This window comes from Cannabis sativa, chromosome 1 (genome assembly GCF_029168945.1).
Source record: "Cannabis sativa cultivar Pink pepper isolate KNU-18-1 chromosome 1, ASM2916894v1, whole genome shotgun sequence".
Classification (NCBI taxonomy): Eukaryota; Viridiplantae; Streptophyta; class Magnoliopsida; order Rosales; family Cannabaceae; genus Cannabis; species Cannabis sativa.
In genome coordinates this window covers 31,017,268-31,032,391 of record NC_083601.1, presented here as the reverse complement: position 1 = coordinate 31,032,391, position 15,124 = coordinate 31,017,268, and the positions used below count along the sequence as shown (strand labels likewise).

Genomic DNA, 15,124 nt, shown 5'->3' with positions numbered 1-15,124 from the left:
AATAAATTCTCATTTTTTTAAAAAAATAAAATAAATTAATTTAACATAAAAATTAAATAATTTTAATAATTTTTTTTTTTACTTTTCTTCTTCAGTACTACTCTCTCTCTCTCTCTCTCTCTCTCTCTCTCTCTCTCTCTCTCTCTCTCTCTCTCTCTCTCTCTCTCTCTCTCTCTCTCTCTCTCTCTCTCTCTCTCTCTCGTGTTTGGCTCGGTCCTCTTAACATGGCTGCGATGGGCTACCTCTGGCACCGTTGGCTCAACCGGAGGCCATGGATGACCTTTCCAGTTACAAAACTCGTTGATCCCATCACACCCTCATTTTTCTCTCTCTAGATCGCATCACACACCTCTCTCTCTCTCTCTCTCTCTCTCTCTCTCTCTCTCTCTCTCTCTCTCTCTCTCTCTCTCTCTCTCTCTCCCCCGTTCTGGATTTCTCCTTCGTCTTCTTCGTCTTTTCTCGCTCCTATTCTTCTCAATGGGAAGCATCGACAGGACAATGGGTAGCGCCGACGAACGGAATCAATGGCTCCAGTGTTGACAGATGTTGATTCGTTTTTGGATCTGAGATTTTATTTTTCAATCTGGGTTTGTTACATTGTTTCTTCCATGAATTTGAGATGCATGTATTTGTTTGTTTGAGTTTATGTGATATGGGTTTGTTTAATTTTTTTTAGGTATTTTCAGATCTGGGTTTTGAGCTTCATACATATATATATGTGTTTGTTTGTTTGTCAGATTGGATTTTGTTTAAATTTTATTTCTGTGTGATTTGGGTTTGAAAATAAGTTACACTGATGGTGTTGGTGAGTAATGGTGGTTTCGGTACCAGTATTGATGGTGGTTGGTGGTGGTGGTGGTGATTCGGTCTGTGGATGGTGATGGTGATGTTATGATATAAACTATAAAAATGAATAAGAAAAATAAAAAGTGAAAAAAAAATGTTAGAGACAAAAAATTAGGTTTTTTTTTATTTGTTTTAAAATGATTTTTTTTTAATTTTAAATTTATTTATTTTATAATAATTACTTACGTGGACTAATAAAATTGTACCACGTGTATCGTGTATACACGTGAACGGTACACGTGTACTGCCATTCTGGTAGTTAACAGATGAAAACGAATGAAAATTACTAATTGCGAGTTTTGGGGGTTTTACCGCTAAAATTTGAGTTTTGGAGGTTAATTTCTAGTGAAATAAAAGTATTGGGGATTTTGCTAGAATTAACCCTTAGTAATTTATAGTTTCCATCCAAATTTAGTTGTTAAATAACATGTTGGATTGTTTACGTATACACAGTGTACACGTGGCAAAATATTATTATTAGTCCAGACAAATAAATATTTAAAAATTAAATTAAAAATTTTAAATAAAAAATAAATCATTAAAAAGGAATTTTTTTTTCTTTTTTTTCTTTTTTGCTTCTTTTTTTCTCAAATACAAAGAGCTCTCTCTCGACATCATAGAAGCAACGCCGACCGGAAAGGCATCTCATTTAATCTATCTCGTGCTTGCTTTGTCGAATCTGCTGCACACCGAAGCTGCGATTGGAGCTGTCGAGAGAGTATCGTGATAGATCTAGAAGTTTTGGGACCTAGAAAGTTGACGATGAGGATTGCTTCGATGATCGGCGACCGAGAATGGCCAACATGGCCTAGCTGTCGCTATTGTTCATTTTATTTTTCAGCCCCGATCTCATTCAATTTCAATCCCCGATCTCATTCGATTTCAATCCCCAATCTCCTCTCTCTCTCTCTCTCTCTCTCTCTCTCTCTCTCTCTCTCTCTCTCTCTCTCTCTCTCTCTCTCTCTCTCTTCCAATCTTGAACGCCTTTTATCTGCCTTGATCTCCTCTCTCTCCGATCTAGGGTCTAGAATTTTCTTACAATCTTTTTTGTTTATATTTCTGTGTATAAATATCTTTATTTGGATAGTTTTGTGCTCTTTGGATTTAGTGGAAAAATAAATTTAGGATTTTTAGATTTGAGTTTTGGAGCTGAGATTTTTGTGAAAATACATGTGTTTGTTTGTTAGATTTGGATTTGTTTAAATTTAGTTTGAATTTTGTTTATTTTATTTTCTTTTTTTTGTGTATGTGATTTGGATTTGAAAAATAAGTTGTGGTGGTGGTTAGTGGTGGGTACATTATTAGCTATGGATGTTGGTTGTGGTGACGGTAGATGATGAATAATGCTAAAAATATGTATGAAAAATATGATATATTAGGAGAAAAAAATTACGATTTTTTTATTTTAATTCTATTTAAAATAGTAATAATAATTATTATTTATGTGGACCAATAAAATTATACCACGTGTACATTGTGTACATGGACAATCCAACATGACACAGTTAACAGTCAAATTTAGATGAAAATTGTAAATTGCTAACAGTATTGTGATTTCAGGGGTTTTGTCGCCAAAAATTAGCTTTCGCGGTTAATTGCTAGTAGACTGAAATTATTAGGGGTTTTATCGCAATTTACTCATAAAATAAAAAAGTTACAAGTGCAATAGACTATTTGAACCTTATCTTTGACGTGTTAAATTTTTTTTTTAATTTCTCAAAATTTTGCAGAATGTCTTAAATAACTACAATGTATGCAACCATGAAATTTTTTTGATTAAAAACTAAAAAGTTATCTCGGATGTCGAAACAATAGGGGTGCATCAGTGTACCTCTTTTATACGAGTACATTGTAGATTAATTTTCCTATAAACTTTATTTTTATATAATTAAAACCAGTTTTATAATAAAAAAACTATCTTGATGAGAAAAATAAGTTTCTTAATGAAAAAATAGTTAAAAATAATTTTGTTAAGATAATGAATTAAGAAACCATTTACTTTCATGTAATCAAAATTAATTTGTTAATGAAAAAACCATTTACGAATACTAAAACTCATATAATACTTGTTTATTATGAAATCAGTTTTTCAGTTTAAGAAACTGGTATCTAGATGTCCAACTGCAGCAGAATCTATTCGATCATTTGGAGTTTTGGTGGTGGAGATCCTGGATGTGTGGGTCCCAGGATCACCGGATGTGTCACTACTCGCTGGTGAACAGAGTTGGTAGGAGACTGCTGAGGGGTAAGACAGGTAGGGTAGTTGAATGGAGAAGAAGAAACTTTGAGATTTTTTTTTGAAATAATTTATCTAAATATCAATTATGGGCTTCAAAAATTAAGTTAAAAAATATCATAAAATAATTTAAAAACTAAATATGCATCAATAATACAGTTAAACGCCCCTACATATATTGACTACAAAGTACAAACTGAAAACTGCGCACGTACTCTATCACTCAGTATGCAGCAATAGCCAATAATACAGTTTATTTTATTCCTTCTATTCCCATATGAAATAGGAGTGTTAAAATTAGACCTCACTGTAACCTTTATTATTACAGTTTTACAGATGAAGTGAAAATTACAAATAAAAGCAAACAGAATACAACAGAAATCAGATCCTAGGTGGCTTCGCCTCTAGTGGATCAAGAACTAGTTGTTAGTTACAACCGAAGTTGTAACTAACTCCTAGTTCTGTGATCAACCCTAGAACTACAACTATAAATAAAGGAACAGAAGAGAAGAGAAAAAAGATATACCAGAAGCAAAAAGCCCTAGGTTACCAGATCTGAGAGATTGTTCAGCTCCAGATGTTGTTTTCAAGTTCATGCAAAAGAAACAAAGAAAGTTAGTGTGAGAAATCAGAAAAATAAGAGAGAAATAAACACAGAAAAACAAAAGAGAGAATACTTTAGAAATACCAGTCGATCTGTGACTGGATTTCTCACCTGTTGTAATATTCCTTCACATAGTGCAAGATCTGAGGTCGATCTTCAAGGCGAGCTCATCAGAGGACGTACCCCTAATTTAGGGCGAACCTCTATATTTCTGGTGTTTGATTTCTTACTCTAAAATACTGTGTTTTTGGCTAATCTTTGTGAATGTGTGTGTGTTATGTTTGGGGTGATTTTCTGGGTTAGATCGATCAAGAGATCGAGGGAGATCTCTGGTTCTAGGGTTTGAGAACCAGAGAGAAGGCAGAGAGAGAGAGAGAGAGAGTTTGAAACTCTCGAAGGTTCGAGGAGAGAAATGAGCTAGGGTTAGCTCTGAACTCTCGAGTTTTATTCAAAGAAGAACGACAGATCGTTTTGAGAATCAAACGATCTGTCGTGTTGGTGAGAACGACAAGTTCCTTTGTCGTGCAAGTGAAAACGACCAATTCTTGGTTGTCGTGTGAATTGATATTAATTGATTTGAAAGGACAATTTTGTCCTTGTCGTTTTAACCGTGAACATTGAGTTGGTGTAGGTTAAACTTGGAATTTCACCAAGCAAAATTCCTACAGTGGTATCAGAGCTTTGGTTCAAGCTTAAATCAACTCAAGAAAGATTCAAGAAAGTGATCAAGACTGGGAGAAGAAGAAGAAACACAACAAGAAGTTGTGGACAGTGGAAAATCTGTGGAAATTCCACAAACTGATAATAAACAAATCTTTCTAAACTCAACTCAATTTAATTTTGATTTTTCTAACATGAGCAATATCAAAGTTGACATTGATCGTTTTGATGGATCTGGTGACTACAGGATCTGGAGGAGAAAGATCAGATCCCTGCTGGCTCAACAGAAACTACTTAGGGTTCTTGAAGACCCTATTGAATGGCCAGAAAACACTTCAAAGATTCAACAAGAAGAACTGTTGGAAACAGCCACTGGAATCATAATTTTCAACCTTTCTGATGCCATTATCAGATTGGTTGATAAAGAAGAAACACCAGCTAAAATTTGGAAGAAACTTGAAGAGCAGTTTCAACAAAAATCCCTAACTAACAAGATCTACCTAAAAGAAAGGATCTTTGGGTTTAAGATGAGCCACACTAAAACCCTAGATCAGAATCTTGATGAGTTTCTCAGAATGCACATTGAATTGGCTAATTCAGGAGAGAATGAAGCTCTAAGTGATGAAAATCAGGCAATAATCATTTTGAATTCATTGCCTGATTCATACAGAGAGGTAAAGACAAAGAATCAAGTATGGAAGGACTTCAATCACACTTGATGAAGTCATCTCTGCCCTAAAATCTAAAGACTTAGAAATGAAGAGTGAAAAATCCAATTCTGGACATGGTGAAATGAACCTAAGTAGAGGAAGGCCATCTCACAAGAAGTCCTACCATAACAGGGGTAGAAGTAATAGTGCACATCATCATAGAAACTCAAACAAAGGGAAGAGTAGATCACCATCAAGAGATTCTGGTGATTCTACAGGGTGTTTCTATTGTGGAAAACCTGGACACTATAAGAAAGACTGCTATTTCTACAACAACAAATACAAGAACAAGAAAGGTGGAAGGTTTCCAGAAAGATCAGATCAAAACAGACAGCAAAATGACAAGCAACAAGAAGCAAACTACTCGTATGGCTATGATAGTGGTGAAGTCTATGTTGCATCTACATCTTTTAAAGATGACTGGATTTTGGATTAAAGGGTGTACTTTTCACATGACAAATTCTAGGGAAATCCTAACTGACTACAGAAATTCTAATGGTGGCAAAGTAATTCTGGGAAATAACAACACATGCAATATAGAAGGTTCAGGTAATGTAAGTTTTAAAATGTTTGATGGGATTGTCAGAACCCTAACTGGTGTAAGGTATGTCCCTAATCTTGCTAGAAATTTGATTTCTATAAGTGTTCTAGATGACATGGGTATTGTTAGCAAAATTGAAGCAGGTTCAATGAAGCTAAGTAAGGGTGCTATGACAATAATCAAAGGCCACAAACATGAAGGGTTATACTACTTAGATGGAGAATCCGGTGACTCACCGCAATAATGCAAATCACCAAAGAATCCGAGAAGACCTAAAAGCTATCCTATGGCACAGAAGGCTGGGGCATATCAGTGAGAAAGGCCTACAGATCATGAGTGATCAAAGGCTACTGGGTAAGGACAGAGTAAGTAAAGTGGATTTCTGTGAATCCTGTGTCCTAGGTAAGCATCATAGGTTAAAGTTTAAAACTGGTATTCACAAAACTAAACACATATTGGAGTATGTTCACTCTGATCTTTGGGGACCAGAGAAAACTCCAACACATGGTGGAAATGTGTATTTTATGTCTATTGTTGATGACCATTCTAGAAAAGTTTGGGTATTTTTACTTAAACATAAAAATGAGGCTTTATCTAAATTCATACAATGGAAAACCCTAATGGAAAATTTAACTAATCAAAGGGTTAAAACCCTAAGGACTGACAATGGCTTAGAGTTTTGCAGTGATGAATTTAACAGATATTGTGGCTCTGTTGGAATTCAAAGGCACAGAACTGTGAGAATTACTCCTCAACAGAATGGGGTAGCTGAGAGGATGAATAGGACCTTGATGAACAAGGTCAGATGCCTATTATTACAATCTGGGCTTACTAAAGGATTTTGGGGAGAGGCTGTGTTAACAGCAGCCTACCTGGTGAACAGAAGCCCATCCAGTGCCATTGAATTCAAGACACCAGAGGAGATCTGGTCAGGTAAGCCCCCTGATCTCTCAAACTTAAGAGTATTTGGATGTGCAGCCTATGCACATCAAAGTGTAGGTAAGTTAGAGCCTAGAGCTCTAAAATGTGTGTTCCTAGGTTATCCTGAAGGTACTAAAGGCTACAGATTATGGGTAAGAGAGAAACAAGGTTTTAAAACCATAAACAGTAGAGATGTTGTTTTTAAGGAAGATTTATTCCCTTGTATTACTAATAATAATGCAATATCTAGTCCTACTCTAGACACTAACCCTGCAGGCACATCTGTGGACATGCAAACAAGGAACACTCAACCTAATACTGTTCGAGTGGAACCGAACAGTGGAAAATACTCAGGGAGATGAAAACTTGGAAGGAAATGACCAAGTTCAGGATGACACCCTTCAGGTGGAACCTATTACTGAAGAAGGACAAGAAAATGAGGCAATACAAGATTACCAATCGACTGCAGACAACTAGAAGGGTTCCTAGACCTACACAGAGATTCAGCTTCACAGCTTGGGAAGAAGTGCTAGCCTATGCATTTTTCTGTGCTATGGGAGTGGAAATGACAGAACCTAAGTCCTATGAAGAAGCCATGACTGATAAAGATGCCAAGAAATGGTCCAAGGCAATGGACACAGAGATGGAATCTCTGAGAAAGAACAAAACCTGGATACTAGTGAAGAAACCTAAAGGGAAGAGCATAGTTTCATGCAAGTGGCTTTTCAAACACAAAGAAGGACTCACTGAGACAGATCCTAAGAAGTTTAAGGCAAGACTAGTGGCTAAGGGATTTACACAGAAAGAAGGGATAGACTTTAATGAGATATTCTCACCTGTGGTTAAGTATAAAACCATCAGAATTATACTTACCATAGCTACTCAATTTGACCTAGAAGTTGATCAAATGGATGTAACTACTGCATTTCTACATGGGGAACTTGAGGAAGAAATCTACATGCAACAACCTAAAGGATATGAGGAAAAAGGTAAAGAAGACTTGGTTTGCAAACTGATTAAGTCCCTGTATGGACTTAAACAGTCACCAAGACAATGGAACAAAAGGTTTGATGAGTTCATGATCAAGAAAGGGTTTTCTAGGAGCTATTATGACACCTGTCTATACTACAAAGGCACTAAGATTGATGAAGTCATCTACTTACTGCTGTATGTAGATGACATGCTCATTGTGAGCAAGGAAAGGACCAGGATTGACCTAATGAAAGGTTGGCTAAGGGAAGAGTTTGAGATGAAGGACTTAGGCAAGGCTGCTAAGATCCTAGGCATTAACATCTCTAGGGACAGGGAACATGGGACACTAAGGCTACATCAGAAAAACTACATTAAGAAAGTCTTAGAGAATTTCTCTATGACTAATGCAAAGCAAACTAAGCAACCTATGACTAATCAATACTACCTAAGCAAGGAGCAATGTCCTAAAACTATAGCAGAGAAAGAATCTATGAGTGAAGTACCTTATTCTAGTGCAGTGGGATCAGTGATGTACCTAATGGTAAGCACCAGACCTGACTTAGCCTATGCCATTAGTGTACTAAGTAAGTACATGGCTAACCCAGGTAAACAACACTGGGAGGCTATGAAATGGTTACTAAGATACTTACTAGGATCTACAGAAGTGGGATTAAACTACAAAAGAAGGGACAACAACAGAATGATCACTGGGTACAGTGATGCAGACTATGCAGGTGACAGAGATAGTAGAAAATCCACCTCTGCCTATTTCTTTACACTATGGGGGAATTGTATCAGCTGGAAAGTACAAGCTGGCTTTGTTGTAGCATTATCTACAACAGAATCTGAGTATATAGCTGTTACAGAGGCTATTAAAGAAGCCATTTGGCTTAAAGGACTACTAGATGAACTTAAACTCCTAGATGAAGAACCTACAATCTATTCAGACAGCCAGAGTTGTATCCACTTGTGTAAGAATCCTGTCTTTCATGACAGAACCAAACATGTGGAAATAAAGTATCACTTTATACGAGATAAAGTGACACAGAAGGTTGTACAGATAGAGAAAGTTCCCACTGAAGAGAATCCTTCTGATATCGGTACTAAGGTGCTACCCTTAACCAAGTTCAAGCACTGCTTGGACTTGTTAGGGGTTGGTAGTGGTGGATGACCACTACCACTATGAGCTAAGACCCTTGAGGACGAAGAACTATGATAATAAAGATTACAGATGAGATCTAAGGTGGAAATTGTTAAAATTAGACCTCACTGTAACCTTTATTATTACAGTTTTACAGATGAAGTGAAAATTACAAATAAAAGCAAACAGAATACAACAGAAATCAGATCCTAGGTGGCTTCGCCTCTAGTGGATCAAGAACTAGTTGTTAGTTACAACCGAAGTTGTAACTAACTCCTAGTTCTGTGATCAACCCTAGAACTACAACTATAAATAAAGGAACAGAAGAGAAGAGAAAAAAGATATACCAGAAGCAAAAAGCCCTAGGTTACCAGATCTGAGAGATTGTTCAGCTCCAGATGTTGTTTTCAAGTTCATGCAAAAGAAACAAAGAAAGTTAGTGTGAGAAATCAGAAAAATAAGAGAGAAATAAACACAGAAAAACAAAAGAGAGAATACTTTAGAAATACCAGTCGATCTGTGACTGGATTTCTCACCTGTTGTAATATTCCTTCACATAGTGCAAGATCTGAGGTCGATCTTCAAGGCGAGCTCATCAGAGGACGTACCCCTAATTTAGGGCGAACCTCTATATTTCTGGTGTTTGATTTCTTACTCTAAAATACTGTGTTTTTGGCTAATCTTTGTGAATATGTGTGTGTGTTATGTTTGGGGTGATTTTCTGGGTTAGATCGATCAAGAGATCGAGGGAGATCTCTGGTTCTAGGGTTTGAGAACCAGAGAGAAGGCAGAGAGAGAGAGAGAGAGTTTGAAACTCTCGAAGGTTCGAGGAGAGAAATGAGCTAGGGTTAGCTCTGAACTCTCGAGTTTTATTCAAAGAAGAACGACAGATCGTTTTGAGAATCAAACGATCTGTCGTGTTGGTGAGAACGACAAGTTCCTTTGTCGTGCAAGTGAAAACGACCAATTCTTGGTTGTCGTGTGAATTGATATTAATTGATTTGAAAGGACAATTTTGTCCTTGTCGTTTTAACCGTGAACATTGAGTTGGTGTAGGTTAAACTTGGAATTTCACCAAGCAAAATTCCTACAAGGAGTAATAATTATAATTTGTTTACAATATCATAACTTTATTAACTACGTACGCGCGCAATACATATTAAAGCAACTACAATTCATCATTTGGAATAATTTATTTGCTGATCGAATAAAATTATTTAATTATATATATGAACTGTATATATAATAGTAACGCGTGCGTACGTATTGATGGATCAATTACTCAACTCAGACCATACAAGGCACGTACACCTTGAATATCATCAGGATGTAGATTCCTCTTGGTCAATCCGTAGCTGAATGTCGAATACATTATTGCATCCGGAACGGTGTCGTCGTGACCCAGCCCTAACACATGCCCAATCTCATGCAATGCTACCGATTCCAAATCCACCTCGTTCTGTCCCGGGTTCATACTCCAATTCTCAGCTCCATCAAAATGGAGAAGCCCTGTTGAAGGTGGAAATGCATGAGCCAAAACCCCCCTAGGCCCGTCGAACGGATAGGGATCGCCGTGGTCCCCAACATGGAACCCGATCACTATATCAGCCGTGCTGCTCTCCCCAACTTCTTGGAAAGTAAAATGACTCACCTGCGCCCACTTCTCGAAAGCTCGGGCGCAGATGGACCTTATGCTCTCGGCAGATGCCGAGTTAGCAATTGATCGAAACTTATAAGTGAGTCTGGATTTTCGCCAACGAGGGTTTCCTTGAAAAAAGCGGTAGAGCTTGCGGTTATTATGGTGGTGATGGTCGTGGTTTTTGTTGTTGACTATATCAGGAAGTCCACATCGAGGCTTGGTCATTTCTTTCACGGTTTCCGGGTCTAGGGTTCCGGTAACTTTGAGGTGGTGGTGTTGCTGGTAGGACTTGACGGCAGATTCCAAAACGTCGTCGTAGAGATCGTCGTTGGCGTGGTTGGAAAAAAATCGTCTGTCCCAATTTTTCCTGTTCCATCCCTGTCCCTCCAATAAATAAATACCAGATGTTAACTTTTTGCTCTCTCGCTCATCTGTTAACTTTTAAACTCTCCGTCATTTTCTTTATCTATCTCTATTCCCCAAAATCACTTTCCACTATTAATACTTTCACTTTTACATCAAATAAATAAATAAAAAATAAATACTTTCACCTCATTAAATTTATTCTCATTCGACTAAATGAAAAATAATTGTACTAACAAAAAAGTTAAATGAAAATGGCTTACATAAAACTGCGTGCTATAGTTTTCTATATTTTCTTGAATAATATAATCCAACAATAATTAATTTGCCATTATGTTAATTATTTTTTTATTTTTTGAAAAAAGTATTACTTCTCAAATCAAAATTTTTATTTTTATTATTTTGAATAATTCATATATAGGGGTGTACGTTAGTTGGTTTGATCGGTTCATGTTATATTTCATTCAACCCAATGTAAAGATCGGGTTACAAAAATCTATGTGCAACCCATCCAATTAAAAAAAAGAAAATAGTACTAACTCGCCCAATGAAATTAGTGGTTTGGTCAGATTAACCCGTCCAAACCGACTATTAATATATTTTTTCTTAATTTTTACATTCAATTGTTATATTTTAGTTAATTGTAATAATGAGACAAATATAATTCAAATCAACCACCATAAAAAAACATATTAGTTTGAACTTTATATTTTTTTAAATAGTCATATAAATTATATGATATATAAATATATAAAAATCCTCTTAATCGGGTTGTTTGGGTTAGTTCCGGTTGATTGTTATTATTTTTAACCAACCCAATATAAAGATTGGGCAGGTTATATTTTCGTCAGATTTTTCGGTTTGTATTTTTCGTCGAGTTATCTCAATTTCATTTGAGCGAATTATTTGAGTTGAGCGATTTACAAAAAGTTTATGTCCAATCTTTATATGTTTTAAAATAAAACCAAAATATAATATATATATATATATAAATAAAAATACTTCTTAATGGGTATTACCAATGGGTAATAAACAAATTTAACTATAAATATTAATTTCAAAAATATTAAACCATTAGATCTTGGTCCGATAGCGAATAATAAAAGAGAAATTTGAATTTCTATGCTTAATTTAGCTACTCAATTAAAAAAATATATCAAAAAAATACATCTTTTTTACACTATATAAAAATATATTTATATGTAAAATATTTAAGTCGAATTCAATTTTTTTTATCATTTTTTTGCCAAAAAATTTTTTTTTATTATTTTTTTTCAGCTAATACACCAATCTCAGCCCATATAATGTAAAAATGAGAAATTTTTCTAATTAAATAGAAAAATTAATTATAAAAACTCAAAATTTTCTAATATTACCCATTCATGGGTAATAACCATTAAGAGTGCACCCATATATATATATATATTTAACTTTAGATACAAATTATTGATATTTTTAATATTAATTCTTATATAATTATGTTGATAGTTTTTTTTTTTTTTTTAATAAGGTTGCATATTAATTTGGGTAGCTCAAACAAGTGAGTTTTGCATAATTATATAATTATGTGTTAAATATTAGTTATTATATATTGATGGTTTCTTAAGAGTGTAGGATATAAATAAGGGAAGTTGAAACGATTTTGAATTTTGTGAAGATATATTGTAAATATTTTTTTTTAAAACCATAAAATATTGTAATTAATGAAGAAAAGGTTGTGGGTGGGAAGATTAAGAAATAAACGGAACTAACTAAGAGAGCAAACGTTTAAAAAAAAGTAAGCAAATGATGTGGAAAAAAAAAATAGGTGGCAGATAATTATTGGAGGGACAGGAATGGGATAGGAAATTGGGGACAGATGATTTCTTTTCGTAGTATTAGTATCCAAGTAACCAAACTTGTGTAGGTACTGCTTGAGTTGGTGGACCCCAGTGACGTTTTGGCCCTTGTGACATCCCTTCAAGTGGCCGATGAATTCGAAGGCTGTGTGTTTTGATTCAGCTCTTTCTATATAAGATAGCGTAACTGCTAATACTAGGAAAATCGCTCCCAATAATGAGATTTTGGAAGCCATTATATTATCACTTAATAATAATATATAATGTATTATATTGTATATATGATGAGTTTATTTGGTGCTAGCTATTGCTATATATAAGTTTGGTTATATGATAATATATCTTCGGCTTTCTACCTATATATATAGTGTGTGTGTGTGTATAACTAATTCAACGATTGCATGCCTTGTTTGACGGAACACACCGTACGTACGTAAGAATAATGCCTTAGCAATGTCGTGCTTTTGAGTGGTAATTACTTGGAATCGATCGTACGTATACAATGCTCCACGAGATCATCCCTCGCAAAATGGCTAATTATATTCCTAATATAGTTATTAAATTAATAGTGAGATATGATCATGACTACTGATTAAGCTGATAGTTTTTTAACAATTCTCAATCATTAGTTAGGAAAGCATTGATAACGTTTTAAGAAGCCCGACATGCCATTACCCTTTAATTAGTTAAGGATTCCCAATAATTGAATAAATACAAATTTCTAATAATCAATATATATATATAAAAGAGAGGAATGAGTTAAAACTATTTTTCTTCTCTCCTTAATTCTCTCTTTTCTTAATATTTTATTAAAGTATAAATCTATAAATTAATATTTTACTATTATTTTAATAAATTTTTCATAAAAATATCTAATATAAATTATTTTTTTTAAAAAAAAACAATATATATTATAATACCTATGTCACACATTGTTTAGGGAAATTTCATTTTTTTGCCCCTAATAAAACCCCCAATATCAAAATTTAGACCCTTCACTAATTTGTACAAATTAATTCCATTGATTACATGAACTTCCCACTTTACCTTTTTTTTTAAAAAATAAAAAAAAAAATGTTAAAAACTAAAAAAACTTCCCTCACTCTCTCTTCCCTCTCTCTTCCTCTCTCTCTTCCCTCTCGTGCACCTCCCTCTCTCTAGAAAAAACTGAAAAAGCTTCCCTCTCTCTCTTCCCTGTTGAATGTTTATTTCTCGGTGGGCAGTGTTAGAAAACCGGAGCACACCCCAATCACTCAAGAATCTTACACCATTATAATGGATAAGTTGTGTTTTAAGCATTTTGTTAGATTTTATGTAGTTTGTGTTCGTTATATGTGTCGTATTTGTTGAAACTGGTATTTTTTGGTTTGAAATGGTAGATATCTTGCAGATCTAGTTTTCTGTCGAAATCTGGGTTTTCCAGAAGTTATCGACAGTTTATCGATAGAATATCGATGTTATGTCGATATCATGCTAAGAAAGGTCAGGGATGACCATTATCGACATGTTGTCGACAGTTTGTCGATATCATGTCGATTAAAAAGCAAATTAACATACATAATTTATTTGAGAATTTGTCGACACAAAATTGTTGACACACTATCGACATGATGTCGACAATCAATCGATATCACACTTAGCAATCACAGAAAGCAATTACATCACATTGTCGCCAACATATCGACATACTGTCGACATGCTATCGATATTCCAAGTATGATCACGCCTATTTAGCAAACAAAATTGTCGACACAATATCGACATCATGTCGACATGAGGTCGATATTATCACACAGAAAGCAATTAAATCACATTGTCGATAAAATATCGATATACCGTCGACAAATTATCGACATTTTAGGTCAAAATTTTTTTATTCTCATTGTGTCGACATCCTATCGATACACCTACGACATCCCATCGATATACATTAACAACACAGACAATTTTATTGGTCAAACTACTTTCAATTTTAGGGTTAATTTGCTTTTTAATCGATATGATATCGACAAACTGTCGACAACATGTCGATAATGGTCATCCCTGACCTTTCTTAGCAGGATATCGACATAGCATCGATATTCTATCGATAAACTGTCGATAATATCTGGAAAACCCAGATTTCGACAGAAAACTAGATCTGCAAGATCTCTACCATTTCAAACCAAAAAATACCAGTTCCAATAAATACGACACATATAACGAAAGCAAACTACATAAAATCTAACAAAATGCTTAAAACACAACTTATCCATTATAATGGTGTAAGATTCTTGAGTGATTGGGGTGTGCTCCGGTAGTTTCTTATATAACACAACTTATCCACAGAGAAATAAACATTCAACAGGGAAGAGAGAGGGAAGTTTTTTCAATTTTTTTCTAGAGAGAGAGAGGGGTGCACAAGAGGCAAGAGAGAGAGGAAAAGAGAGGGAAGTTTTTTTAGTTTTTAACAATTTTTTTTAATTTTTTTTTAATAAAAGGGTAAAATGGGAAGTTAATGTAATCAATGGAATTAATTTGTACAAATTAGTGAAGGGTCTAAATTTTGATATTGGGGGTTTTATTAAGGGCAAAAAATGAAATTTCCCCATTGTTTATTATTATTATTATTATTATTATTATTATTATTATTATTATTATTATTATTATTATT

The 15,124-nt window shown here is 34.6% G+C and overlaps 1 protein-coding gene across 1 annotated transcript; it reads right to left on the bottom strand.

Moving 5' to 3' along the window:
* Positions 1-9,739: 9,739 nt before the first annotated feature.
* Positions 9,740-12,943, bottom strand: LOC115704430 (metalloendoproteinase 5-MMP-like). Its single transcript, XM_061108044.1, has 2 exons — positions 12,490-12,943; positions 9,740-10,622 (listed from the first exon to the last, which is right to left on the bottom strand). Exons 1-2 carry the CDS (start codon positions 12,705-12,707, stop codon positions 9,914-9,916), a joined length of 927 nt encoding a protein of 308 aa, XP_060964027.1. The 5' UTR covers positions 12,708-12,943; the 3' UTR covers positions 9,740-9,913.
* Between the last annotated feature and the right edge of the window lie 2,181 nt (positions 12,944-15,124).

Coding starts and splice junctions, on each gene's coding strand:
- LOC115704430 (XM_061108044.1), bottom strand. CDS start 12,707: ATGGCTTCCAAAATCTCATTATTGGGAGCGATTTTCCTAGTATTAGCA. Junction 10,623..12,489: donor ACTACGAAAAGAAATCATCT/GTCCCCAATTTC, acceptor AAATTGGGACAG/ACGATTTTTTTCCAACCACG.